Here is a 27,790-nt window from a genome sequence, read left to right as displayed (position 1 = left end):
CGGGATTCAACATTCGCCCGTTGCAGTGGAAAATTTCAGAAATCCACTGGCTGGTGGACGAAAATTGGTGTAGAAAGCTCAAGAGAGGCAAGTATGGAGTGATGAAAAGCGTCGCGCCGGTTTACATTATGAACCTGGATATTGGTTCTTGTGAATAGCAGGGTTATGAGGTACATGTAGTGACCAAACAAGGGTGTTTGCGGCCAGGTAGTTAGGACTTTTTGCTATCCTTACACGAGTCAACACTTGTTCTTACACTCTTTTTTTCCCTAGCAGTTTTAGCTACCACAGAACAATCAATACTGGCTTCATCAAATAGCTTTCAACCTCCACGATTTTTTCGCGAACTATCCTCCGCAGGCACTCAACTGGCATTGAGGCGGCGAATCCTCAGGGAGCTGTAGATGCACTAAAGTTTAGCAGTAATTTTCGCCGGAAACAAACTACATGGGACTTACTGAGGCAGCATGGTGAAACTGCCAACCTCATTGGTTGAAGCAGCAGCATTTGCGAGCTTTCTTGTCCTGCGGGAGAAGTTACGGCTGTGGGTGACTAACAACGCTAGTCACCATAGATCCACACCTCGCATTTTCTGGTAATCTTCCTTCTCCAGCGCATGCTCTCAATAAAATTGCAGCATGCATCTACGGGTACTGCTTAAACAGCTTTGGTTCTGATAGCTTACGTGATACTCCTTCACTATCAGCTCTTTATGGGACTTGGCGTTCAGCAGTGCATGGACCTGATTGTAAGAGAGACACATTGTGAAATCGACACCAGCTTTTAGGCCTCTCCATTGAACGCACACCACTAGATAGTCTGATCGTAAACGTCTCCTCATTCTCGAGAGACAACCGGAGAAACAAAACATGAAAGCCAATCTACCTGTAGTACAATGTAAACAGGGAAGCAGCGTTTCCTAAAACTGGATAGAATTTGATGGGGGAATCTCTACACTCAGATTTCTTCGAAGGCGCTCTTAGGTTTGCAGTGCCTATGATCTTCTTTGTGCCTGTTTCGGAGCACTAAAAATAAGTGTACTGCATGCACTGCCTGTAATGGAACGCAGACCTTGCACGAGGTCCAGAGACACTTTTCATCAAATAGCTAATTCAATTCGCTCTGTACATCCTATTTGTTTTGTTTTGTTGTATTAGGAGGCTCACACGTTGCATTTCTCTGACGGCAGTGAGCGAGCGTGCCTCCGTGGTCACGTCGCTTTGGTCCCTCGTTCGTTGCTGCATAGTGTGTAAGTCTTTCCTCCCTTCGATTTCTTTTAACCTATTTGTGCCAACGGTTTTCGCTTCCAATTCGCACTTCTTCGCACTTTTGCCTGTATGGAGAGTGGCGATAGTGCAGAAACACTTGAGCTGTTCTACACAGGTACGGAGCGCTTAGAAGTTTGTTGTGAAATGAAAGGTGACGATGTATCGAGCCAAGCTACAATTGAGCACGCTCTACTAAAATAGCTATATCTAGCTAATGGATATCAAGGATTTGACTACTTGGTTTGCCTGTTCGTGCATCGTACCTACCGCAGAGTATTGGTAGCCTGATACAAGAAGATGCAATCCTGCATACCTGTGAACTGGATGCCATGCACAGCTAGCAGTAAATGCTTGGGGCGCTCAGGTGTTGCAGCTGCACGCGCCCTAGCTGATCCTTTGCCCTCATGTCGGGACCTTTGAGGTCCGCGGGCAGGGGAAAGAGGTCGGTATTTTGGAATAGCACCCAGTAGCATCCTACTAAGTTTGCATTGACTCTTGAGTTAAGTGTCTTCCTACAGAGACCCTAGGTGGGCTGTTACAGTCGATGCTGTACGTACTCGAGTAGTTCGACAGAATTCTCAAACATCGTCTATGTAGACAACCGCCTACCTCTTTCTGATAGGCTCCGAAAAATCCCAAGTAATATGACGATGTTGTTCAGCTAAGGCATTAACACTTTGGAAAGACATATATACATACCTACTTCTGCGTGTGCAATCAAGGACTCCCGTTGTTTGTCCGTCATCCAACCGAGTGGGGATTCAATGAAGGCGTTCGTGGAGTCAGATATCAAATAGACCGTTGGTTTGTGTAGGTTGCTGAGTAATCCAAAAGCATGCCACACTGGTACCTTCTGATTCACAGATATCTTGCTCAGGGGTCTAGATGGAGCGCACAAGCGCTTCCTTCCGTCCTTTTTCGGTAGTCACACTAGGTAAAGCCTGAACTACACCAGCCAATGCCTAAAATTTGCCTTTCTAAAGCGAAATCATCGCCTGGTGCTCATTATCTTCTTTACGCTGTGGGAACTTCCGATACCGCGGAAAAGAGCACGGGTCTGACCCGGGCATAATCTCGTAAAGGTGCGCCGGAGCACCAGCAACTGGCCAGCCGGCAGGCAGCTCGTCATACATTAGCACGTCCGCGAACTCGTAAGCGTTTGCCCATTTCTTCTAGTTTTTTACTTAAGTCTCACTCAAATACTCTGATAAAGAAGTCGTTGCATGGCACCTATGAGTTCTGGAGTAGGAGCACAGCCGTTACGCCGAGTATTCCCGTAGGTGCTCCCCATAGGGCACCGAATTGCGTTTGCGTTGAAATTTGGTTGTCGATTTTTGTTCGTTGTGGACCTCGTCTGGTGTTGTCTGACTATCGACCGCTGTAGCCACCTGGCCGGATTCGGCCCCCCGGACCAGCGCAAGCAATTTAAAGTGAGATGAAGGAGCTGTGCGAATACCGTAGTCCGGGTGCTCTGGCCATGCGTGGAGGCTAGAAGGAAACAGTATAAGAAACCAGGAAGCACATAGTGCAGTCATAGAAGCGGAAAGATCGAGAAGAAGTTTTTCGTAGAGTTATATGGGTAACCTCAAACCACAGCCCCTACGTACACAGAGCCCCTGAGAGGAGTAACACAGGCTATCACGCTCAAACAAACATTGACCAGAGCATAATTATTATATTTTTCAGAAATCAAATCTTTTGCGCCTAAACTGCTGGAAGATTCAAGCTCTAAGGCTGTAGAGTAACTGGTATAGCTGAAGAGAGCAATCGAAAAACGCTTGCTCTGAAGCTTTGAAGGCCTCAGTTGGCGTACACGGCACCGGACGTGGAATGGTGAATTGAGCAACTATGGCGTAGGCGACAGACTGCGAGCACACAAAACCCCGGCCATTCTCTTTTGCAGCCGTTGTGACCGCTTCACAAGTTGCTCTGATATTTTATAGTCCCCGTGAGATAGGCTCTCAGTTTACAGGAAGCTTCAGGCTGACATTTCCACTTGATTGGTGCTGTTGTTGCTGACCCAGGGCCCCTGGTTCACCGTGGCTTTTAGCAACAAGAGGGCAGTCGGGCCTCCTGAAAAGCTCCTTTGCTGTAAATAGAGAGGCGCAGTCGGCCCCTGTGGCTTTTGCACCAGCAACAGAGGCTAAATGAGCCTCCTGAAGGTTCCCCACTACTGCAGGTTGGCTTTCTTCCTTGAAGCATCAATTTAAGTTTGAGGCCAGGAACTCACTAGGTAGTCCTGGAGGCCTATGTGAGTCATTCAAGAAGGTCTTGCAAATGCCCTCCCTCAAAAGAAGGCACATCATACGTGCCCCCTCATCTACAAAGAACGGCAAAACACGGTCGCAGGTGCTTGGTGCCTGCATGCAGCATGACCGCATGTTGCTGCTGATCAGTCGCTGCGCTCTCCACTACCGCGTTATCATCTAAAGGCGGCGCCTCCACGTTTGTGCCACTTGAACTTTGTCACCTACAGCTGCAGCAGCGGCAGACGCACCTGCTTCTTATGGGTCTATTTTGTGCTGAAGTAGCTCCAGAAGTTCTTTGGACTGCTAAGGCAGAACCGGCGGGCTGCCGTCACTCCAATGCTTTTACCAGTGTGTGTGTACAAAAGAACCCTGAGTCGAAACAACAACAGCTGTGCCGGTCTGAGGCGATGATTCACGTGGACTGGCTAAACGTACAGCCAAACTAGAGCGTAACATACTAGCTACACAAACTTTCTGCAGCTGGCTATGCTGCTTCTGGTAACGGCAGCAACTGAGAAATGCTGCCCATACTATTAATGCGAAATAGCTGAGTCCTTGATGCGTTCCTTTCCCTTAGTGCTCGAGCCGCCGCTGAAGCTGCTGCTCACGCAGTTGTTTTCATTGTCCTTGTCGCCACAATTGGAGCCGCAGTTTCTGGCACTGCTGCTGAAGGTCCCGGGTGCCACGTCTGATTCTGGAGACTCAACCACCAAGGTAAACTCCCGAGCTACCCGGCAGTGGGCCTCAGACTAATCTCCAATAATTTTGATTGGCAATCCGATAAATGTAAGGTTTGCAAGGGTTACATTGTGCTTTAATTGCCATAGAAACACCGGAATCCCTGGGCTTCCACAGTATTTGCTACATTTGATAAGCTTCCGGGGGCCCATGGGGGCCCATATCCCATTGGGGCCCACATCCCATGGAGGTCCATCCGGCTGTCCAAGGATCCATAGATGCGGTTCTACCCTTTAGGCCTTTGGGAGTTTGTTTCATCAGGCAAGCTTTTTGTTTTTTTTCCAACATGGTTTGAATTCTGTGGACTTCCGCAATAATAAACCACCTGGGAGCACATAGAGTCACTCCTTGCACCTGCCCCCCGAGGACCCCCTGTCCAGCCTTCTTGGCCTCGGACACACTTTGATCCATATTTATGTATATGTATGTATACAGAGCGAACGCGCTCTTCCACTTGCGATTTTATCCAGTAAGATCTGTCATCCTAGCGCTGCGTTGCTGTTGCTGAGACGGTAGAGATCATTCCATGTCGATGAGGGCCACTTTGGCTGCTGAGGCCCCCAGCGATGAGGGGCCACAGCGGGATTCTCAGCGGCGGCAGCACACTCCTCCAGAGCAACAGCATCATTTAGAACCTGCGGATGGGCATCAGGATTGCAAACAGCATCGCCGACGTGGGCATCCTCGACGGCAGCGGCAGCAAAAGGCGCCTTCACGCCCTGAGTCTGTGGCCGTACCCCCTGAGCTGCTAGGAGCTGCACTCGAGCGGCAGCATGTTGACTATATTTATGAGAAAATCGCGCCACACTTCAATCACACCAGGTACCTAGCCCTTAACCGTAAACTGTTACCCGGTAATGTTACTCAGGTGTGCAGAGAAATATCTGGTTTCTCAAAGTCAGCCCTTTGATTTTTCACTGTTGCATGCATTCAACAAGCCCTCTTTGCTGCTGCATGGCGGGGCATCTTTGGAGGCATCCTGCGGCGGCTAAAAGCCGCCCGTGGCAGCACGTGAGTTGAGGGGGCAGCCGTCGTAGCACACAGTGCATGTAAGAGCTACAAAATGTCGCACTAATGTGGAAACAGTGAGAATTCAGCAGATATAGCTTCTCTGAAGAGTGTCTGTCTACATAGGAACCGACCGTGGCCTCGCGTAGCCGCCTTCATTGAGTCGCTTGCACCGGATGCACTCCTGGTGGACGTCGGTTGCGGGAATGGAAAGTACCTCCACTGCAGGCCTGGTATCTGCAACACCAACAATGACGATAGCGAGGGCTGCAGTGCCTCAAGGGCCTTCAGCTGCTTGTCCATCGGAATCGATAGGTCTAAGGAGCTGCTACGTTGCGCCTCCCAACATCACCAGGGTGGCTTGGGGCCTCGTTTGATCCAGGCAGACTGCTTGCACACGCCAATACGAGACGGTGAGAAAGCACATGCGGCATAGGCCTAAGAGCTGCTGCTAAGTGCTGAGACAGTATACTCTGGAAGCTTCCCCGTAATACACGACTATCGAGCGTGTGTTTGGCTATGCGTTCAGGCATTGCTGATGGCGTTCTCTGCATTGCAGTACTCCACCACCTCACGACTGAGGCCAGGAGGTCAGCAAGAATATCTCTGAAGATAGTGTTTCCTGCGCTAAGTGCTGTGCTTGTGCCTCAGCTGCCTTTGTTGTCGCAGTTGGAGTGAGCGCTACTGCCGATTTTTTTTTGCAGGTTGCACGCACTCGGGGAATTGGCTCGAATTACACGTCCTGGAGGGCGTATCCTGATTTACGTATGGTGCGCTCACACCTGTACACCATAGACCCGAACCTTTCTGCATTCACTAAGTGTGTTTGCCCATCTACCTGGCTCACTGGAATGCGTTCGGACTTGCAGGGCACTGCAGCATGAGGCGGGGAGCGTCGGGGAACGAAGATTTCCAAGCCAAGACGGTCAAATGCTGCTGCTGTTGCTGCTAAGAACATTGTTCATCTGTTACTTGCATTTTACTCGTGCGCATCTCTGGCAGTGTCGCTGTACTGATCTGCCGCATCGGGTAGCTATAAATAGACGTTTCCCCTCAATAGGTAGAGTTGCGGGATTCTGCTGTGCTTGCTTCAGTGTTGGTACCTTGGGTCTACCAGAAGCGTTTTGAACAGTCACGCGCACCTGCTGACGCGGATGGTGGAAACGAAGCAGGGGGTTTCTCCGGACCCCTTCAGGGCCCCTCTTGTGTGCCTGAGGCGTCGGACACATTGGGCGATGAGACGGTATACAGGTACTACAGAGTCTTTACACAGGACGAGTTATTGGGCCTTTGTGCGCAAGAGCAGCGCGTGAAGGTTCTTGACTGCTGGAATGACACAAACAATTGGGCTGTGCTGCTAGAGCGACGCATTGACACATAGGCTAGGTGGGGGAAGGCAATCACGCGTATTAGGGGTGCCAGGGGCTTAGTGGCCGGCATCTGCAGGGGCGAGGAAAAACAGACACCCTAAATACCCTTTGTGGCATAAGACTCCGGAAACTCGATCACCGGGTGGTGCTGCCATCCTGTGGAGTTATTCACCCGATCCATGTGAAGGCAAGAGACAGAAACTCCCTTCGGAAATATATTTTCTATGCTTAGCTGCAAGGCGTATTAGGAGCCTTTTAGAGACAGTAAAGCCCGGACAGCAACACAGAGAGTTACGGGGGCCCGGAGAGCCTCATTACAAAGTCGAGAGTTAGAAAGTACGACACGGCATGCAGGATAAGTCGCTGAAAAATGGCCCCTTCTTACTGGGTGAAAAGGCGGCGAAAAAAGCAGCAAAGGGGCGCGCCTGGGCCATTAACCTGAAGTGCCGTATACACTATCTTGCAGTTTAAGTGAGCCCTTTTTGTTTCAGCCCATGTATTGCTCTTCGTTGCCTCTTCTCTTAAGCAGCAGCATCCTACGCCACTAGGTCCCTCTGTCTTATATCCCGACGACCCGTCTCGATAGTCTTCCTTCGTAGTGAATCCAGGACTAACCCGCACAGAGGGCGTGATGAAGACACAGAAAAGCAAGGATTGGCGAGAGCTCTCTTCATCGCAGCGCCTGTATCGCACTTCGAATGGACATCTATGCCACCCGTATCAGATTGCCACGCATGTGCTCCTACCGCTCCCATTCCGACTGCTCGCATTTCGACATCCTAAATCGTACACTCTGCCTCGTTCCTGCTCCCGTTCGCCCTTCCCTTCTGCTGAACCTCTGATGATATACTTACATGCAGTGCACTCCCCCACAGTCCCGTTTGCCGCCTGTCCTTCCCGCATGTTCGTGTCCAGAACACCGACTCTCTCTATTGTCTGCCCATCTCTGGTTTCCCTGGACCCTTGATTCTTTTTCAGGTTTTGCCCCCTTGGGCAGTTTCACGCTGTGGGGCTGCATCAACATGGGATGTGCACCGGACTCCCCTACCGTCGCTTTGGCCCCTGCCTCTCTGCAGCTCCCCTGGTGGCAGTAGGGCCCCCTACGTCTAAAAGGTACCGCTGCCCGCATCTTAACTCCACCGGAAGGCGGCAACCTGTGAGGGTAGCACGCAGGTGCACCCCCAGCAGCCCGTAGCTTCAAACGGGCAACAACAGCTGCCGCTAGTGAAGCCATTTGGAAAGGTGGCAGGAGTGTTCGCTACCCCCGAGGGCTCCACAGCCGATAATCTGCTACCCAAAATTCGAAACCCACTTGATGCCCATCAGTCCAATGGCAGGACCTCCTGTTGACTGGCGAGGCGCTCCCTGCTGCTACAGCACTAACGCCAGTTGCACCAGACACGCCAGTAGCATCTATTGTGACAGAGTGACCCTATTTTTTTGCCCCTAAGAAAGCCGCCATGTTGCTCAGTTGCTGCATCCAGCTAATCCCCCCAGTGGGCCCGTCCTGCTGCTGATGCTCCTGGGTGTTGCCCTGAGTAGCACCACCTTGATGCTGCTGCGGCTGCTGCCATGACGACTGCGGCTGCTGCAGCTGCCATTGTTGCTGTTGCTGCGGCTGCTGCATCGCAGGCATTTGCTGTTGTTGATGCTGCATCGGCTCGGAAGCCCACTGCTGCTGCTGAGGCGGCTGCTGCTGCTGCGGCGGCTGTTGCCACGGCTGTGCGGAGGCTGGTTGCTGCTTGACTTGAGGTTGTTGCTGCTGCTGCTGCGGCCACGATGGATGAAGTTGCGGTTGCTGCCATGACTGCTGTTGCTGCTGAGGCTGCTGCTGCTGCTGCTCCCAAGACTGTTGCTGTTGGGGCGGCTGCTGCCAGGCTTGCTGCTGCGACTGCTGGTGTGCAGGAGGGCCTTCCAACTGCTGCCACGACTGCTGTGGTGCAGCTCCTGGGGATTGTTGCTGTTGCCACTGCTGCTGTTGCTGTTCATTTGCCGCTTGTGCGGTGCCGGTAGCAGCACTTGCACCTGCCGCAGTGGGAGGGGGGCCGAGAAGCCCGACCATTCTGCAAGACACAACAAATCCAGTCCCACATCCAATGCAGTTCATGGAGTCTAGCCACCGTAGAACCGGCCCGTCAAATTCATGAGCAACTAATAGGCACCGCCCCCGAGGCCTGTCAAGTGTACAGTAGCAGCAAGAGCAAAGCCAACCCAGGTGACGGCAGCGGCGGGAAAGCGCATACACCGCGTTGCTGTTCCGAAGATGTAGTGGAAAGAGCGGCCTATATTTGTCAAAGACTTGGAATCCAGGTGGCACCAAATACAAATACACGCCACCTGGGAGACAGGCGACTCCTGCCTGCAAATGCATGGCAAAAAGCACAACACACACACGCGGCGAAGTTGCATGTCAGCAGCCATGCCGCCCACAACGCATCCAGTAGACCGCATGTCGCAGAAGTACGAGAAGAGCATCCGTGCATCTAGCAGCCGTCTGTTGTGAGCGACGTCGAGGCCTACCCTCTCTTTGGACCTAAAGTAAGAGACATATTCCTGGAAGGGTGCCTCGTTTTCTGGGGTTGCGGGTTGCAGAAGGACCGCCGCTTCCATTGGCTTAGACGCGAGTTCGTCGCACTTGCTTCGATGGCTGACATTTAGAAGGCTTTGCAACTGCACGGCCGCCACACGCAAGTCAGTCCGAAACCCCCAGTGTCACAAACAGCATCGGGAGTGGAGGCGAATGAGGCTAGCCGGTGCTGCCGAAGAAATGACGGCAGCAGCAGCAGGTTGAGCTGTGCATATACATATATATATGTATGTATATATAGATGTGCATATACGAGACGGCGGATCCGCAAGTAGCCCCCACAGCAGCTCCACGCAGAGCAGACGCATAAGGAATGGGAAACCCGCACCCGCAGTACCACAACAAGGGATAATTATTACTTGTTGCGTCTCTAGGGGCACTTTGCCCTGCAAGCATAGAGCGAAAACGACAACCTTCTTCCGGTCGTTCCTCCCCAAACACCAGCGCCACTGGGCTCCAGCGCCACTGGAACTACCTTTGGTGCCCCCCGATACTGAGGCAGCCATGCCAGTTGCACCGCCAGTTGCAAAGGCTTTCGGGGAAGAGAGGCCTTGACGCGCTCGATGGTGCTGCAACAGTGGGAAAAGCAGCAGCGGCTCGCGGGAAGCAGGAGCATCCACCTTCAGATGCTGTTGCTGCTGCTGCTGCATTGCCACAAGATCGTTGGGGCCGTCCCTCCGATAAAACTGCAGCCACCACACATGCCACAACAGAAGCATCCCATCAAACCCCTCGCACATGATGGTCGTATGCACACGCGCACAGCCACGGGACAGAGCTCTCTCCGAAACATCCCCTTTTCCCTACACTCAGGCCTCTATGCTCAACCTTCACAGATACACTTCTGTCGGTTTTCCGTCGCTTCTATCTCTGGTCCACACACCCAAGGCACTACAGCACTTAGAAAGCGCCGCTCTTGCCATACCCCACGTAGACACACAAACACACACGAACTCGACAGCACTGTATATATAGAGTACACAATGAGTACAACCCCCTCCCGCCCCCCCAACAATAGTCAAGCGAACAGCCGCACTGCTCCAACCCTGCGCTCCCCAATTGTCTGCGTCTCTATACACAATGCCGTCCTGTAGAAACATCTCTGGCTGGTAGGTTGCTGCATGCTACACCCTGGCTCCTCCAAATCCTGAAGCCACGCACGTTAAAGCCGACATGCAGAGGGCACTTAAACGAGGTCAAACTAAGAAGAGTCGCAGGTTCTCTCCAAAAACCATGAAATTGATATGGCATAAGTCCGCCATCTTCGTCAAAAACACTCACCGCATCTTCTTCATGGCCCCAATCCTTCGATCTAGAGGACTCCCTATTATCCCTCCGCTCTTCCTCCTGCACGCAAAGCCTAAAATCTTCGAAACAGGGTGACCTCTCTGGACGCCGCTCCCCTTGCCCACTAGCTGCTTTCAATGTGCGCCTCACACCTGGCGCTGAAGGGGAGAACTCTCACCGCGGATCTCAGGCCTTGTCGGTCTCGTCTTTCCCAATCTCTGCTGCTTCCGGGTGCTCCCCTCTCCGGCTGTTTGCCCCTAGGAGGCCCTCTTGTATTGCTTGTGCTAGGGGCCCCCCCCCCCCCACACCACCAGTACCGGATGGATACACCTCGCTACTCGCTTCAGACGCAGCATCATCTGCGGCGCTGCTGCGACCGCCTGTGCGCCCCCTCTGGTACTCCACGCGGATGCAGCGGCCCACTGAGAAGCAGCCAGCAAGAAACCAGCAGCACCCAAAGAGTACCGAGGCATTAATGCAACCGTGTGTAGTACACACGCACAGTCGCAAGTCGCACCACATACACTGCAACAAATGGGCGAACGTTCGGAAGCAAGCAGCGCAAAACGCACGGACCGAAGCACAACCCGAAACGACTCAGAACAACTACCTGAAAAGCAGTCCTCACAGACTGACCCGCGGGCAGTCCGCATGTCACAAAACCGACATCCTGCGTGAATCCCTAGCTGCACTAGGCGGATCTAATACATCACGCACGGCCGCTTACTGAATGTTTTGCCGTTGAGGGTCTCAAAGCAGAGCCTAGCATCCTCCGGACTCTTGTAGAGGACGAACGCATACACCGCATTTGGCCCCACCCTTTGATTCACTCTAAGGGCCACACTCTCAACCTCTCCGCACTGAGAGAAAAACGCCTTCACGTCTGCTTCTCGCGCCTCCTTAGACACGTTGTGGATGTAGAGATTTCGGCCTCCCGCGACACCCTGGCGTGGGGTTGCTTCTGCCCGACCGCGACCCTCCAGAGTCCACGATGGAGGGGCCCCTGAAGGGCCCCCGCCTTCTTCGGGGCCCCCAGCTGAGGGGCCTAGTGCATGCGGGGGGCCTAAGGGGGGAGCAGCGAAACCAGGCCCCCCGCCATGGGGTAACAAAGGCTGCGCGCCATACGGCAAGCCCGGCAACAAATGGGGAAGCGGTCCGCCGGTGGAGGGGCCCCCTGGGAAGCCTCCAGACGGCATGCCTGCTAGAGGGGGAGGCCCCGCAACTATGGGTGGGGGACCCCCTGGAAGGCCTGCAGCGGCGCCATGCGGTGGCTGGAAGCTGCCGTCCATTTCTGCGGGTAAGGCGACCCCACGCTCTGGGTGTAACAGATGTGCCCCTCAGCAGCACGCTGATGAGTTCCGGAAAAGGGAGTGATGACAAGCCCCACAGGCCCTTAGAGTGGATAGAGGAGCGCCGGAGCTGAACAGTCAACCGCCGCACGAAGAGAGGGTCGGGAGTCCCCGACGACCTCTCTGTAGCGTTACGCAAGCAGAAGTCAGCCCTTAATATACAGAAATCCAATAAGGGGTAGAGAAACGGTTTCCAGTAAATGGTCAAGATATCAAGAAGACAGAATGCTGTGCATCTCGAGCGGCGTAGACCCCTGCTACGCGCAGCCAGTCGGATAGCAGGAGGGGCTGCATGTAGAGGCGGCTCACAACTGTTCTATGTACCCTTAACCCTTTTCAAAATAGTCTTGTCAAACTTCTTCCCCTCCTCAACCCCCCGACTTTGGAGGCAGACGACTCGGTGCCGCATGCAGCCCCAGTACTCCAGGCCGCCCGTACAGGCCGCTGCGCCTCGGAGAGTACCCTAATCAAATTTATTTTCTCTTCCTTATGTGCTTGCTTACTTTATCTCAAGTCTTGCATACCTTATGAGCTTTGCTAGTCTGACAACATAGTGGCCAGCTCTCGTTCGCACACACGTCCTCTCTACAACGCGCCATCTGACGGTCTCTGTAGGGAGACGCTCGACTCCAGGTCAGATGCCAGCATTGCCGATAGTTGTCGAGGGCTTCTCGTAAATGCTTCCGCCTTCCCCTGCCCACGCCTCTCAGCATTTCTGGAATAAAGGAGAAGAGACATCCAGGTTGCGCGCAGTCGCCCGCACTTTCTATGAACTACGAGCATCCACAGCTAGTCGCGAATAGCATCTAGCACACATGAAACCTTCTTTTACTAACTAAATCCAGTATGCAGTAAATCATATATACTTACAGACAAGCCAATTAATCACTGTGTTGATTCTCCTTAATCATGCATAACTGGTGTAGCAGAAAGTATTGGAATGCAGCTTGGCTCGCTGCATTTCCCCGCTATTTGAAAACGGACCCAGTCGTGCTCGGTACCTGGCTGTGGCAACCAACGACGTGCAGGAGAGCCGAAGAGTTGCGGCCCAATCCCTACTCTCCACGAGCCAAAGAAACGGAAAAGCAGTTCCAATAAGAAGCCAAAACACTTGTCAGTCGAGGAACAGGATAGAATGGAAGCATTGTAGCAGACGAAGCTTCACTTGAGCACCTACAGCATACGTTAATTTAACCTGGCAGAGAGCTGAGAACTGAATTTGTTAGCTCAAATATGTTCTTTGCTGCACATTTCGCGTTAGCACACACACGAATTCGCAACGTCGTGTGTGTGTGCACCAGCTGTTATGTGTATCAAAGTTGTGCATGCGTGGAGGAGAGTGCACTTTCGCGCAGCCTAGCTGTCCCTGACACCTTATGTTTGAGATTTTGAGGACCGCGGACAGGGGAAGGTAGGAGTATCTTTGAACATACCCAACAATTTCCTACTAAGTTTGTACTGCATCTGGAATCGAGTGTCGTCAGATAGAGTGTTAGATCGGAAACGTGTGAGGTTTCCGCTACGAGAAGACACAAAATTTGTGAAGGGGATCAAAATATACCTTAGTGTAGCAGTAGCTTCGTGGCTGTTGATGCAATCGCTGCGTGCAAAATAAGGCGTTTTGGGGCACCATTGATGGAATAAAGGCCCCAAAAGGGGTATTAGGAAGATTTGGGGAACAACATGCCTAAGACTGCTTGTGCATAATGCTCAGTATGGAAAGCTCCATAGCAAAAAGAACCGGGGGCTTTCTAGGCATAATCCCCTGGAGATAATTATGTACTGCACAACATGCACTGTGGGGAAAATAATTACAAAAGATACAAGGCAATACCATCCATTGTAACTAGCGTTGCTAACCAAATAGAACCGCAAATTCTACTGCAGGTGAAGGAAGCCCGAACTGTCTCTTCAACCACTGCGGCTCGCGCTCAACAATTTTCTTCAGTAACTTGCGTAGATGTCTTTCCAGACGCTTAAAAGTTCCAATAATCCAGCACTTTTCCGGGTCCTTATAAATGCTCTGCCTCCAGACGGGTCCCCTGCCTGCCACGTAAAGGCTGCCAATAATTTGTCAGCTTTAAAACTCCAGGAAGCCAATATTGTTAGCTTGTTGGCACCTCAAACTTCTAGGGACTCGAAAGAAAAAAGCGGAGGAGTTGTAAGTTAGAGGAGCGGTTAGTTAGAGGATGGATAGTGGTCTCAGTCACTTAGCTATAAAACTCTGTATCTGGTCAACTTCTGGTGCACCTAATGAACCCTGCCAATGTCCACCAAAACAAATTTCCGGGGTCGGAACAAATACTCGCCCCACCAATTATCATAATTGAGGGCGAGTCTGTCCTGAGCTTTGCGCATGCATTCGCGTGCACTATCCAGTGGTTCCCTGAATCCCCCCACTGGTAACTGTGGGTTTACCCCGAACCATCAAGTTCATGGCCAGTTCGGAGAGAGCACCTGAATGTAGATCAAAACTGCCCCAGAGCAGCGGGTCAACGCGTGTAGTGGCGTATTATAAGCCCACTCAGCACAAGCAAGAAACTTATGAAAGCACTTGCTTTTTTGTGGGCCTAGTGCCACAAGCGCTGTAGAAGAGTTCGGGTAGTGCGCTCAGTCTGTCCACCTGACTCAGGGTGGTTCTTAGTTATGATCATGCGGTGACGGTGTGGGCTGTCTATAGAGGCACGCCAGCGCACAGTAACTTTGGCTCCGCGACAGAACTGGAGCAGAGAATGAACCAGTCGTATGAGCTGAGTCGGTCGACGTCAACGTAGATACCACAAGATTCTGAATTCCGGCAGTCCAGAACTAAAGTCCATAAATGGCTCATCCCAAGTCCGCTTCGGATGTACGAATTTCAAGAGTCCACAATCAAATCTATCCAAATACTTTTAGCGACTGGAAGGCCTTACAAACGGCCGGATCCAGGAGAATTATGTGCCCTCAGCTGCAGACAATCTGGATATCGAAATGCTTACTCACTCTCCGTTAGAAGCATCCCAAGGCAATAGAAAAAATACGGGAGCTTTTTCTACTGTAGTGTGAACCCCATCCTGGCCCGAAAGAATATGTTCATATGCTTCGTACAGAACGGCAGTGTAGAGCGAGTCAGGCCCTATTTACAAAAAGTCCTTGCTTTGTTTCGAGCCACAGCAGTCATCCTCGATGCGGTAGTGCTTCAGCCTTTTCCTTTTCCTTTTTTAAATTTTAGCGATAGCAGCGGATGCATGGCGGCTAAGCGCATATTTTCATTCTTGGATCACGCACTGTAAAGTCGTTCTCCCGAAGCACCGAAGCCAGTGAATTATCAAAAAATCATTAAAATACTGGAGCACCCTGGTATGGAGCTGAGCAGTAAACGAAATTCATCTAACGTGTGGGACATCCCCGCCTCCCCACCACACAGCCTGTACTTCCTTTCTCCGCATTGGATATCGTTGCCAGTATCAGTAAAGCTATCAGAATAACAAACGACATTATAGTAGTGAGGAAATATTGTAGTGTGTTGGGAAAGTATAGCACCTGCTGCTCCGTCACTAACATCAATCGAAATGAACCAATTACTATTACATTGAAAAATCACGAGTACGAGAAGAGCTGTATGGCGGCGGATTACGGTCCTTGCTGCGGCATCGAGCTTCTTTGTCCAGGCCACAGACTGCATTTTGTGCAGTATGTAGATCAAAGGAGCAGCGCTCACAAAAGTCTAGAGATGAAATTGGGATATTGATAATTAGCGGCAAGGCCACAGAACTTTGGAACGTCGTTGCGGGAGCGCAAAGGCAAAGTTCTCGCGCTGACTGCTTCAATCTTTGCCAGATCTGGGTCAGTGAATGCAGTCAAATCGTGGAGTCTCACGCTTACAAAGGATCCGGTAAAACCGGATAGTTATGTGCCTTCACTTCCCACTGCTTGTTCCGTAGCAGGTTAAAGCTCACGCCGTAGGTGTTGAAGGTGTTCTGCAACGTTTTGGCTAAAGCAGCTACGCCACTTATACTCTACCATTCGTAGCTCCCTTCCTTGCGTTACAGTTTACGTATGGGACCGTTAGTTTTCCTGCTGTGCCTGTCTCGCCCGCCGACCAGCCTGCTTCCGCTGTGCCCAATCCTGTTGGTAAAGTTCGTTGGCAATTTGTATACACCTGCTATTTCAAAAAGCCTTACCCAATTCATGACGAGAACCGCAGATGCACTGTTTGAAAAGATGGCTGAAACTACTTAAGAGAGCGAGTTCGCTCGGGCTTTCCTTCATCGTTACCTCAACATGTAGGCCCCGACATTCATAGCTCCCAAGTCCCAATGTGGCTCGTTCATCTCATATAAAGTCAAACGAGGTGCATGCGTTCGCATTTGAAACCGCAAGGAGGTTATTGTTCGCAGAAGCCCTACCGGTTGGCAATTTAATTGCCAAGTTGATGCCCACCCAGCGACCACCTGACATGACACGTTGTGTAGATCTGACATGTGAGCTAAACCGTTGAGACCAAAGCACCTAGTCCACGTTATGGCATTTGCACCCCCAAATTGCACAGTTTTCGGTATACCGATCTAGTGGTAGGTTTTCTAGCTTCGGATTTTTCCGACCCCCAAAGCTTGGTGCCGAGCTGATTTCGGCATAAACCAATCAATCTGCAACTGTATGAAGGCTTCGAATGTAGGAATCCTTGCAGGCAGGCGGCTTTCTTTACATTAGCAGGCCCATGGTTGAAGTGATTCTCCCTATACTATAGCAGGGCACACTCGCTTCTCATCAACTGGGAAGTACAAGAGAAGTGCCCATTCAGTAGGCTGATGAACCGAAGAGTACTTGCTCATCCTAAGGGCCTTCCTACTTTTGATGTCAGCACAACCTTCGACGTATCCGTAAACACTGTATCCGCTGTCGGTTAATGCCTTTCTACCAGCTATGAAGCTGGTGCGTTCACTTCGGCTTGCACGCAGGCCCTTGCCTCCCCAGCAAATCGCCACTGTCAACTTCCATGGCCATACATTTTCTCAGACTTTTGTCCAAGAGAACGAGCGAATGAGTTACTAGACTCTTACACAAGAGTAAGACCACTGGTGTAGGGAAACCTGACACCCCGTTGTATCCATAGCCAGTAGCGCAGAGGGAAACAGCTATATCAAACCAAGTGGTGCTACGGACTGTGATTTCTAATTAATTTGTCCATTCAAAAGCATTTCACTGCCAACTCAAAACACTCTCAACTAAAAGCTATTGAGTGCTTCTCAATAGAGCTTCCACCTCCTCCTGGGCTCACTCCTGCCGATTCTGGATTTAAAAGGAATGTGACTGCTAAAGCGCGTGTGGCCATACCCTCTAAGCACTCCGAGCATTCCTAGTTCGTTGCACGTAGCATCTAGGACATGCCCACACGCCAATGCACATTTTAATACCGAGGTAGCCTCCCTTTGCAGTAAAAAAGATGCACCAACCGTATACTCTGCACGAAATAAGATGTACAACCACCCAAGCCATCTGGTCAGTTCTCTACCCATTTCAAATAGAGTATAACGGATGTAATAGAAAGTGCCGAAGTGTAGCCTAGCGCGCTACATGTGAGCTTTAGAACGAACAAGCCTGAAATCCTGTACGTCTTCCATAGTGCTTCGTAACAGCGATTTCTTTCAGTGCTACATGGCAAAAAGTTTCATTCTAAGGCATCTGCATACCCTTTTTGAGGTTTAAAAGCCTTGAGGCGCGTCATATGCAATGGCTATGGCAGATCAACAGGGTGAGTGTGCATCTGATGAGTCAGCACCGAGGGTGTGCATTCACGACTAGATACGGAAGGCCCCCTCGCCAAAGCTCTATCTGACGTTGTTTAGAAGCAGGCACTTGTGCTTTATGGGCCCAATGTTATACCTGTATCATGATTTGATCGGTACACATAACACACACTGGGGCCCCTGGGGTCCCTTCTTAGCGCATGCACACCGAGGGCAGCACCCATGCCCGATAGGGCTTGAGGGATGTGCAATCGTTGGCTTCTACAGTTTTTTTGTAGCTGATCGTATTCTTGAGTGACTGCCTTGTTTGTTCCCCTCTGCCATGCTCATGATGGGGAGGTGTAGTGTCTGTCAGCCGCTACAGCGCAGAGCTGTCTTGTATTCCCCGTTCCTGTAGGCTCATCACTGCTGACATCTTTGTGAGCGTACTTCGTGGAGCATTACAGAGCTTTCGAGGACGAAGGGGCGGGAAGGAAGCAATAATAATCAGAGAAGGACGGTCGAGAGCTCCCAAATTAACGGGAGTCGGGGTCTCTCACGCTCCTTCTGCTACACGCCACGGTGTACATGCACTTAAGCGGCTGCCACTCTTTGGCGGAAGCTACTCCCGGCATCCCGATTCGGCAATCGCGCAAAAGAAATGGAGACCCAAGGCTACCACCCTGAACGGTCTACCCCTTCTGATCAAGAGCGACTGCTGCAAAGTCGCGAGATGTTACCTCAGCAGGATCAAGGGCAGCTTCTGACGCAGCAGCAGCAGGAGCAGCGAGCAGGTGGAAGTCCTCTTGCCGCTTCGTGGCAGTATGAGTTGTACCATTTGTTGGAATCTATTGAAGTGTGTCATCGGTATCTGGCAAACCTGCCTGCTGCATCTACAGCAGCAGACTCTGGCCATTCCTCGTTACGAGATTCTACAACGCAGGAATATGCATTCAGCTGCATTGTGCTGCTCGCGACAGACACCGCAACGTTGGCGCAACGCCAGCAGGCGGAGGCCTCCTTGATGGCTCTGCAAAGCAGGCCTGGCTACCTGGTGATGCTGCTGCAGTGTTACTTGCGCTGTACGGCAATGGGAGTGGGGGCAGCAGCAGTTTCAAGAGAGGGTTCAGCGGCAGCAACCCATCAGCTAGTCCAGCTCGCTCAAAAGCTTGCCCACCCGGGAGCAGATGACGCAGAAGCGGCGTTCGCTGCGCTGCTGCTGCTCAAGGGGGCCTTGCAGAGTGGACAGCAAGTAAGATCAGACAGAAGCTGCTGCTTACTGAGTAGCAGAAGCAGCAAAGGCTGCACCACTCCTCGCGGCTGCAAACGCCGTCAGGAGTCGTGGCTGCATAGCTGGAAGCGGGGAGGCATCTTTTTGGCCAGAGACAGACTGCACGTGCAGCCTTAAATCCATCCTGAAAACTCGATTTGCGAAGGCTTGTGGCAGCTGGCAACTACGCTGCGCATGCCTTTGTGACCCTAAGGCTTACAGTGTACTGCTTCACTGGGAAGCCTGCCCTCCTGCGCGTGTTTCTGTTCGTGCAGGCAGCATCCAACGCTGCCTGTCGTTTGGCTCAAGGTGCTACTCCTGCCGGAGCTGCTGCTAACAATGCTGGTCGTGCAGAGATTTTATTTGTCCAGGCATTGCTGGTCGTTCTCTGTAAGGCGCAGGGGCCTCCAGCTTCACCTCGGAGTTTCAAAGTGTATCTGGCACTGATGCGGCGGCTTGCCCGCATGACGGTGGCAGCGTCCCCTGGTGCGACAGCAGATCGGCTGTCTCAGGCGCTGTCTCAAGAGGCACTGCGGAAAGCCTCCAGCGAGTTCAGCCTGTGCAAGAGCGTCCAGGGCATGTGCACCTGTTGCGTCGCCCCCTCAATGGTCCAGCGCGAAGTCGAAGAGCTGGTAGCAGCTGAAGGCATCCTGCCGTCTGTTCTCATGCAGACAGTTCTCACAAAGCTGCTGATTGCAGTTGCTGGGAACGCCGCAGATGCTCTGGCGTATGCACAGCTCCTCAAACAGCTACTTAAGGTAACCCATGTTCACGTTTCGATCTCCTTTCAGCCGGGTGCTCGACATCCTTAGCTGCTTCTAAGGGCCCTTAACAGCGACTCGTAATGTTTGCCACTCGCCTCATAGGCCTTGTGGAGAGTCATGGCTCGTCGGATGAGGGGCTCGTCCTCTGCCGGTGCTGCTGCTGCTTTCAATTGGTGCTACAGGAATTAATGACTGTGAGGATCGGGGCCCAACAGATGTTTCGTGGACTGTGCAAGGCTCTACTGCCTTGGCTGCAGCACCCGATCGCGTCGATTGCAGCGCAGTTGGTGCCGTTGCTGACGCAGTACATGGAGCTTGAGGCGAACCTGCAGGAGCTTTGCTGGCAGCAGCAACAACAGCAACAGCAGCAGCAGCAACAACAGCAACAGCAGCAGCAGCAGCAAGGGGGTTCTGAGGTAGCGGAACGCATGCAGCATCAGATTGCGCTCCAGACACAAACGTGGAGCGAGCTAGCGACGGTAAAGACATCCTCTGTTGGCACAGGCCGTGATGACAAGCCGATAGATACGTCTTCTGTTGCTTTGGTCTGTTGTTTCTTCATGCGTTCATGTGTTGCGGTTGCTTTGGTCTGTTGTTTCTTCATGCGTTTCTGTGTTGCTGTTGTTGTTGCTGTTGTTGCAGCTGGTGGCGCACTTGTGTGGCGTGCTGCTAATTTGCGAGGCTCGGGCAGATCGCAAGCTGCAAGGCGTCGGAGATCCCGCAGCGCTGCAGCAGCTGCTCGCAGTGCAGCTGCTGCTGTTGCAGCTCCAGGAGCTGCAGCACAAGCGGGGAGCTGCAGGTTTGCAGTGCTTTGAACCAGCACAAAAAAGTGTGCTGAAGCTGTCCAAGGCCCTTTTTAGGGGTAAGAGACAGACACAACACACAACTATGCAAGCTCTCCGGCGGTGTTTCCCCCGATAAACGAACCATCTGTGCTGTTTGTCTCGCGTATTGTGAGGCTCGTTCTATGGGTTCGCGGAGCGACTCGCTGCGCTCGTGGACGGTATTGTTGTTGCTGCTGCTGTTATTCATGCGCCACTTTCGCATAGGCTTTACGGGGGTTGCGGACCATCACTTCGCTCTCTTGCTCAAGCTGGGTGAAGGCTCGCTGCAGAAACTCTTGCTTGCCTCCGTTAAGCATTATGAGGTGCGTTCGTTTGTACGTCTGCTTGAGTTGCGCGTGTATTGGGGGTTTTGCTGTTGAGAAGACAGATGGTGCCGTTTTCGCCTTCGCTCTTACTGCTTGCATTTGACTTTGACTGGTCCTGTTGCAGCCGCTGCAGCACGTTCCGCTGATAGTCCTTGGTGTTGTCGGCTTATGCTTGTGTGTTATTGGCTGCTGTCGCAGAGCATGAGCAGCAGTAATAGCGGTGATGCTGAGCACGACGCGCTCGTGCAGGCCCTTCCCTTGCAGCTGCTTGCTGCTGCCTTGCGGGGAGGCATTGCGCTGCTCTCAGAGAACGGCTGCGCGCATGCGGACCAGCCACAGGGGCAGAGGACGGAGTCAGCAGGGGTATCTCTCAAAGGCGAAACAGAGCTTTTAAGGAGGGCAGCAGCCAGCGAGCTAAAAGCCACCTTCTCTGCTCTCGGAGGGATTCCAAACCTCATACAAGCCATTGCTCTTTCCCGATTGGGGGCCACTGAGTCGGAGGTATGTCTTAGCGGGTGCAAAAAGAAGACACTTCGTGCCGTGTATTGCGGTGTATGTACATGGCACTGCTGCTGCTGCTGCTGCTCTCCTTGTGCCGTTGCCTTTGTGGGGTGGTTTGTTTCTCTCCCTCTCCCTCTCTATCTCTCTGTCTCTCTTTTCGGAGACGCTCTCCCCGCGTAAACGAGCAATGCGGAGGGCGAGCGAGGCTGTGGCACCAGCATCTGTGTCTTTTCTTTGGCGTGACGGATGGAGGCGGGTTTTGCAGGAGGATGCGCCCTTGTTTGTGGGGGAAGTCTTCAGATGCCACACACCGCTGCTGCGCTAGTAGGCTCTTGCCACACGCAGTGCGCATGCGGCAAGAGCCTTCTCGGCATGCATTGTGGTCCTGTGGGATGTGCTGCTGTTTTCCTTAGGCCCTCGAATTTCTCTCTCGCCCAGAGGAGCTCTATGGGGGCCTTGTCTGCTTCGAAGAGGGAGGCTGCCTCGTGCGAGACGCACTAATAGCCCTTTTGCAGGAATGCATGCGCAACGGGCTATTGGGGTCAGGCTTCATACTGCGCCTCTGCAACGCAGTGGACTGTCGTCTCGAGAGCGTGGCAGGCCCTCCCCCGACAGCCTTGGCAGCAGCCTTAGCGGCAGCTGCTGCTCCTGTGAACACTCCCAGCTTTTTGAATGGCGTCCAGCAGATCGACGGACTGCTAGCCCTCCTGGCTGTCTCGCTGCAGGCAGCAATGCACTCGGGTGTCTTTACTTTGGAATATCACGAAGGACACCCTCGGCGGCTTGCGTCGCAGCAGCACGCGGCAGTGGCGCAGCTGTTAGGCTGCGAAGAAGACCCTGCTGCCGACAACTGCCTCTATACGGAGCAGCAAATGAGGCAGATGCTGCAGCAGTTTGGAATCCTCTTGCGTCTGCTGAGTCGCTTTCTGACGGCTGGCCCCTTCGCTGGCGCTGTAGCCGTAGCGGCACTCAACAAGGCGGAGGGAAGGGCAGCGATCCTCGCTGTTGCTGCTGCGAGGTGCTGTGCCGTCCTGAAGCTCCTGTTGCAAATAAACCCCGTGATGCCCGTAGAGGATTTCAGAGAGGCTGTGGCTTTCTTCTTCGAGCAGCTGCTTGTTCCTCAGCCCTTCATGAAGGTCCTGGTGGATCGACACACGTTTTTGCAGCAGCAGTTACAGCTCGGTCCAGAGCAGCACGAGCAGCGCCAGCAGCTGTTGATGTTGCTGCACGACACTCGAACGCATGCAGAGGCCGCTCGAGGTGCCCCCCTGTTTCTGGCTGTCTCCTTATGCGTGCAAGTAGGCGCTCTAAGCGTGGGCAAGGCGGTGGTCAAGAGCTGCGCTGAACAGCAGGAGATGCTGTACATGATGCAGCAGGGGCGTTCGGCGCAAAGCAAGCTGCCTGTCGAGCAGCTGCTACTGCAGCACCAGAAAACTCCCCAGAAATTGCCGTACAAGGAGCTACAGAGGACGCTTCTGCTGCTCTTGGCGCAAGTCCGTGCATATATCTATATCTATATATATCTATATCTATATATGTACATATCAATATATGTATATAGTAGCCGACCAGAAGGTGTTGCTGCTAACACGGCTCGCAGCTACTCCAGACAGTGCCGCCATTTTTGTACAGCCCGTAGGAGCACTTGAAGCGTCGGACGTTTATCATGTGGTTTGTGCCTTAGAGCGATCGCAGCCTATGGAGCAGCAAGCTGCTGCAACTGCTGCTGCTGTTACAGTCTGACAGCCGCGAGGAGCAGGAGCGACAGCCCTTGACAGACGATTTTTTCGACTTTTCAGAGCTTCCCAACTACAGCGACGTTGAGTACCTCCGCTGTGTCCTCATGGGTAGCACCAGAAACGGCAGCAGCTGCAGCGGCAGCGGGAAGCTTGGGGGTTCTGAGGTGTACAGCCAGCTGTTACACCAGTTCAAGGCTTATCATAACAATGAAGGCCTTCAATTGCAGCTTCTCGCCTTTCTGCACGGGGCAGTGTTGCTGGGACGTTCTGAGGTGCCTCTGCACTTCTCAACAGGGATGCCTCGCTACGAGGCTATGCCCACTGGACTGCTTACCGCCGCTCTGCAGGTAGGCTTTGTTGCTGCGAGGACTGTGCTATAACTGCCGCCACTGTGGAACTGCCTGCTGCAGCTGCAGTGCGTGTGTCCTGGCTGTTTTCGCGCGTGTTTGTGTTGTTTTCATGGAGAATGAGATGGCGATCGTTTGGCCTACGGGAGTTGGTGCTGCGGCTGCTCATGCTAAACGATGTCGAAACCTACTGCTTGATCCACGGGTTGCTCCGCGAACGTGCAGTCTATCCACCTCCAAAGGCTCCACGCTTTGCAACGTCCTAGAGTGATGCCTGCTGCGTATTAGGCTGCTGGATGGGCATTAGGCTTGGGATTCAACGACAAAAGTCAAACGGGTATAGCCTGTGTCGTGTGCTGCGTCCTTTCCCTCCCTCCTCGCCTCATTTTTTCCTCCGCCATCTCTTAACGTTCTTTCTCCGTTTCTCTTCCGCAACCTTTTTCTCACGTGAATTTTTCTGCCTCTGTCCCCGTGTGCATATGTGCTTTCCTCTGCGCCTTTCTTACGCCGTTTGCAGCGCCTTCTTTGGCATCTTTGCAAAGTCTCTCTGACTCTCTCGGTTGCACGCTTGTTGTGGCTCCCTCCTCTCCATACTTCGCAGTATGCATGCAGGCCTTCTGTGCTGCATGCACATCTGGACCCCACGTGTTTTTCTTTGTGCTTCCTGCAGTGCTGGACGAGCCGTCTGGTGCTTTGCAGCGCAGTGGCCTTCGCTTGATGATCGGCACCCTTAGGGCAGCCGATCCACTCTCTTCGCCACATAATCAGGTAGACAGGCATCCGACACGAAGAGTGGTTGATTTTACCTCCGGCAGCTTATAGGCCCTCAGAACGCATGGCTGCAGGAGTGCACGCCTGGGGCGATGTGCATATCCATTTCTCTCTCTCTCTCGAAAGCTTCGCGCGTGCTGCATATTTCCGGAGCTGCCATATTGAAGGGGGTGTTTGCGCCAAACAAGGAATGCGAAAAAAGCAGTGTTGTCTAGGGATGTGTTTTGGCCTCATGATCCTTTTTTGTGTTGTGTGCCTGCCGCTGTCTCTTCAGTCCGTACTGTTGGTGCAGCTGGCCCTTGCTGCAGCCGACTCGCATCTCGCCTTATCCGACCCGCAGCTGCCGCTGCTGTTGCTCTTTCTTCTGGAGGCAGGAGCCTTCTGCATTGCCATAAGGGCCTCCTCAGAGAGTGCCCCCGAATTGCAGCATATGGTGCAGCCGTTGCTGCCGTTGCTGTACACCTGCGCGACTACCAGACTTGTCCAGGTGACGCAGCGTGTGGCTGTCTGCTGCTGCTGCTGCTGCTGCTGCTGCTGCAGTGGCTCGAGCTGTCCAGCGATCTGTTTTTTACTCGATGCTGCAGCCTTTAGCTGCTAGCTGATCTTTGGTCCTGCTCCTTGCCTCGCCCCTCTGCCTCCCTCGAAAGGGCTGTGTGTGCCAAGTTCCCTTCACGCTTCTCGCGCTGCCGTTGCGTTGTGTCGCTCAGACGTCGACGTTGAGACGAGTAGTGCATCAGCAAAGTCGGGCATGTAGCATGCTGCTGATGTTATTGTTGCTGCTTGAACGGGGAGACTGGCCGCTGCTGCAGGAGCTGTTGCAGCAGGCATTGGCAGTGGCAGCTGGCTCCTCGATGATGCAGCTAGAGCGAGAGGATGAACAAGCAGTTTGTGGTTGCTTGCCAGTCCTTTGCTGCTGGGGACTGCGCTATCCATCGCAGTTCCTCGCAGCTGCTTCGGCTGCCCTTGTGGCTACTGCATCAGACGTAAGGGAGCAGCTGCTGGATGTGTGTTCGTATGCAACACCTGATGTACAACTCAACGAGCTCCTCCTAAGGCTTGCATCGTCCATGTTGTCTACCAAGCGGTGAGCTTTTTGCGTCTCTCGACTCCTTTTCCCGGCTGTCCTCCCCATTCTTTTACGATACAGGACGTGTGTGTGCCGTTTACGCTTCGAGGCTTTCTGCAGGTTTCTGCCAATTTCTTTTTGTGTCGCCCCTCATTCTGACTCGCGTGCTCGAAATGCGCATCCACCAGCTTGACGATATTTTGCGCCCTGTCTGGTGCCTTGTGTGTCTCAGAGCTGCATACTTTTCCATCGTCTCCGTTGCATTTGCTGCCCTCGCTCTGAGCATCGTCTCCCGCGCACTTTCCACTGTTCCTTGTACCGCCACGGCTGCTGTTCACAGCAGTAGCACCCCTAGACCCCCACAGGATGTGCTGCCTCGGCTAGCAAGGCTCCATATTGAGCGCTGTGCTGCTGTCTTAGAGTCTGCTGTACACTTCATCAGTGCCGCTGCAGCTACCCCAAGCAGTAGCAGCAGCAGCGGACAGAAACACGGCAGCTCCTCCGAAGTCACACCCCATATTCCAGACACGGCTGGCGAGGGACGAGGAGACGGATGCCCTAAGAGGAACCCCGACTCTCTAGTGTCTGTATTCTTGGAGAAGCAACTGCTGTCTCTCAGCGGAGAAACTGCAGCGGGTGCTGCAGGCGCTGCCGCTGCTCTGCAGCAGCCCCCATGCGCTTCCCCGGAGCAGCGACGGTGTCTGACACTCCTACACATCAGCCTCAGCGGGCTGCCTGTGGATCAGGAAGATTGGAAGCAGGGCCTTAATGGTGAGCCGTTCTCCGCCTTATCTGAATGACTGTGTTGGTGCTGCCGTCTCTGCGGCGATGCGTGGCCAGTGCAGTGCAGGGGGCCGTCTGGGTGGTGCCTTCGCAGTGCGAACGATCAAAGTGCAATATGCATATGCGTAGGCTAGCAGAGAAGCGTGTAGCAACGCGTTCCTGTCTATTAGGAGGACTCTGTGCCACAATTTGCGCCTTTTGTCGCTTGTGGCTTCCTAGGGCTGCTGGAGAGAACCGTGTACCTGGCGAAAAACTGCATCTACGTCTTGCGCTGCATTGCATTCGGAACGGCGTTGATGTACCCGGTGGGGCCCCCTGTCGCGGATTGGATCTTGGGGGGCCCCCCGGCTGAGACCCTTATGGGGTTCCCCTCTCCCGAGGCTGTGCAGGCTTGGAGCACCCTACTCAGCGCCGAAGGCCATGAAGCGCTTCAGAAGCAGCTGGCTGCATTGTCGTTGGCATCTGACGCGCACCATTAGGAAGGAACTGAACATCCGTCATCCTCCCTTCTTCTGTTTGCACACGAACAAGAGGCAAATCCGGTTCAGCAGGTATTGACAGGCCGCATGCAACTTCGGGCTTCCTCTTCAGAAGTACATTTCGTGGGCCCCTATTTGGCTTTATTTCCTGTGGATGGTCGACCCATCAGCTGGACTCTGCAGCAGTTGTGAAGTCACCTGTGGCACAGGAAGCGAACACGCTCCATAGTGCATGCATATTGCCCTTTTCACAGGAATGCCGCGGGTGCGTGCGTCTGCCCACGGCCCTCGGCTGCCAAACTCCGCTACTTAACGCAGTTTTTGAAGGCGTTTTAGCGGCCTTTTCACGCGCTGCAGTGTACGTAGACACTATCCTGCAGAATGCAAGTGTATGGTGCAACGAAACGCTCCACCCTCGTAGCACGGCGATTTGCCTCAAGCTCAGCATCAAGGTTCATACTAAAGTACGACACACTATTCCGAAGGAGCCCCCTTCTGTCCCTGCCGTCACCCCTCAAGATTTCGCCAGTGGGGAAGAGGAGTACGGGGGTTCTGTGTGGGCGTTGCAGCCCCCGCTAGTTATTCCAAGCATTCAACTCAGCTGTACAAAGCACCTAGCGTACACGCATGCACACAACTAATAGGTTCCGTGATCTTCTGCGGAATCGGACTGCTGAATTTTCAAAGGACTTCACCGAGCCCGAAAAGCCGTTGCAGGGAAACCTGGCATCCGACTGGATTCTCAGCAAGTGAATTAGAGGAGAACAACTACGTCAATCTATGCCGTGCTACCAGCTGCACTACTCCATCTACGGTTTTTGTCAGGAGATGTTGAATCCCCGCCTTTCATACAAACTTGATAAAACTTTTGGGGGCTGCTAAGAAGACCTTCCGCATTACCCTGCCCTCGCCTCTCAGGATTCCCCATACGATGGGAGAGGGAGGGAAACCTAGAGTGCACGTTAGTACAACCTCTAAGCAATTTGAGCATTCACAGCTAGCTCCAGATAGCTTCTGCTGCAAGCCCACACAACGTCGCGTCTCTGTGTGTATCGGGCTGCTGGCAGCAGTCTTCTATGAACAGGAGGTCCTTACTGACAGGCCGCTTGTTCAACTATTGAGTTTGGCTTAATTAAACGTAACGAATGCAGTAAAAGGTGCATGCCGAAGAGTAGCTGTGGACCACTCCTCACGACCCGAGAGGCCGGGAATCTTTGGTGCGCTGAAGGGTGCCTTAAAGCAAGGTCCTGGGAGGCAACAGTCATCAGATGCTGGAGAAATGCTCAAAGGGGGAGCCTGCATTTTACTTGCTTGCTAAAAGACTACACAAACAGATTCTGATGTGCGGCACAGCAG

At 52.9% G+C, this 27,790-nt stretch overlaps 3 protein-coding genes across 3 annotated transcripts; 2 read left to right on the top strand and 1 right to left on the bottom strand.

The window, feature by feature from the left end:
- The first annotated feature begins 4,787 nt into the window (after positions 1–4,787).
- On the top strand, positions 4,788–6,644 carry LOC34618889 (alkylated DNA repair protein alkB homolog 8). The gene is made up of 5 exons (XM_026336494.1): positions 4,788–5,142; positions 5,793–5,853; positions 5,968–6,033; positions 6,133–6,188; positions 6,358–6,644. Exons 1-5 carry the CDS (start codon positions 4,788–4,790, stop codon positions 6,642–6,644), a joined length of 825 nt encoding a protein of 274 aa, XP_026192279.1.
- A 1,421-nt stretch (positions 6,645–8,065) lies between these two features.
- Positions 8,066–11,796, bottom strand: LOC34621196 (cleavage and polyadenylation specificity factor subunit 6). The gene is given in 10 exon segments (XM_026336493.1): positions 8,066–8,117; positions 8,269–8,279; positions 8,564–8,696; positions 8,877–8,992; positions 9,154–9,303; positions 9,580–9,906; positions 10,502–10,567; positions 10,686–10,811; positions 10,814–10,929; positions 11,235–11,796. Coding segments are annotated over 10 exon segments (1,659 nt in total).
- A 5,772-nt stretch (positions 11,797–17,568) lies between these two features.
- On the top strand, positions 17,569–26,434 carry LOC34621197. Its single transcript, XM_026336491.1, has 18 exons — positions 17,569–17,622; positions 18,337–18,838; positions 19,162–19,592; positions 19,781–20,143; positions 20,241–20,369; positions 20,494–20,569; positions 20,648–20,745; positions 20,947–21,249; positions 21,663–22,334; positions 22,500–22,606; positions 22,643–22,742; positions 22,934–23,335; positions 23,624–23,663; positions 24,006–24,103; positions 24,381–24,593; positions 24,814–25,190; positions 25,405–25,943; positions 26,175–26,434. Exons 1-18 carry the CDS (start codon positions 17,569–17,571, stop codon positions 26,432–26,434), a joined length of 4,764 nt encoding a protein of 1,587 aa, XP_026192276.1.
- Positions 26,435–27,790: the final 1,356 nt, after the last annotated feature.

Source organism: Cyclospora cayetanensis, unplaced genomic scaffold (genome assembly GCF_002999335.1).
Source record: "Cyclospora cayetanensis isolate NF1_C8 unplaced genomic scaffold, CcayRef3 CcayRef3_contig_13, whole genome shotgun sequence".
NCBI classification, from domain to species: Eukaryota; Apicomplexa; class Conoidasida; order Eucoccidiorida; family Eimeriidae; genus Cyclospora; species Cyclospora cayetanensis.
The sequence above is the reverse complement of the archived record's forward strand: the minus strand, read 5'-3'. Positions and strand labels throughout refer to the sequence as shown.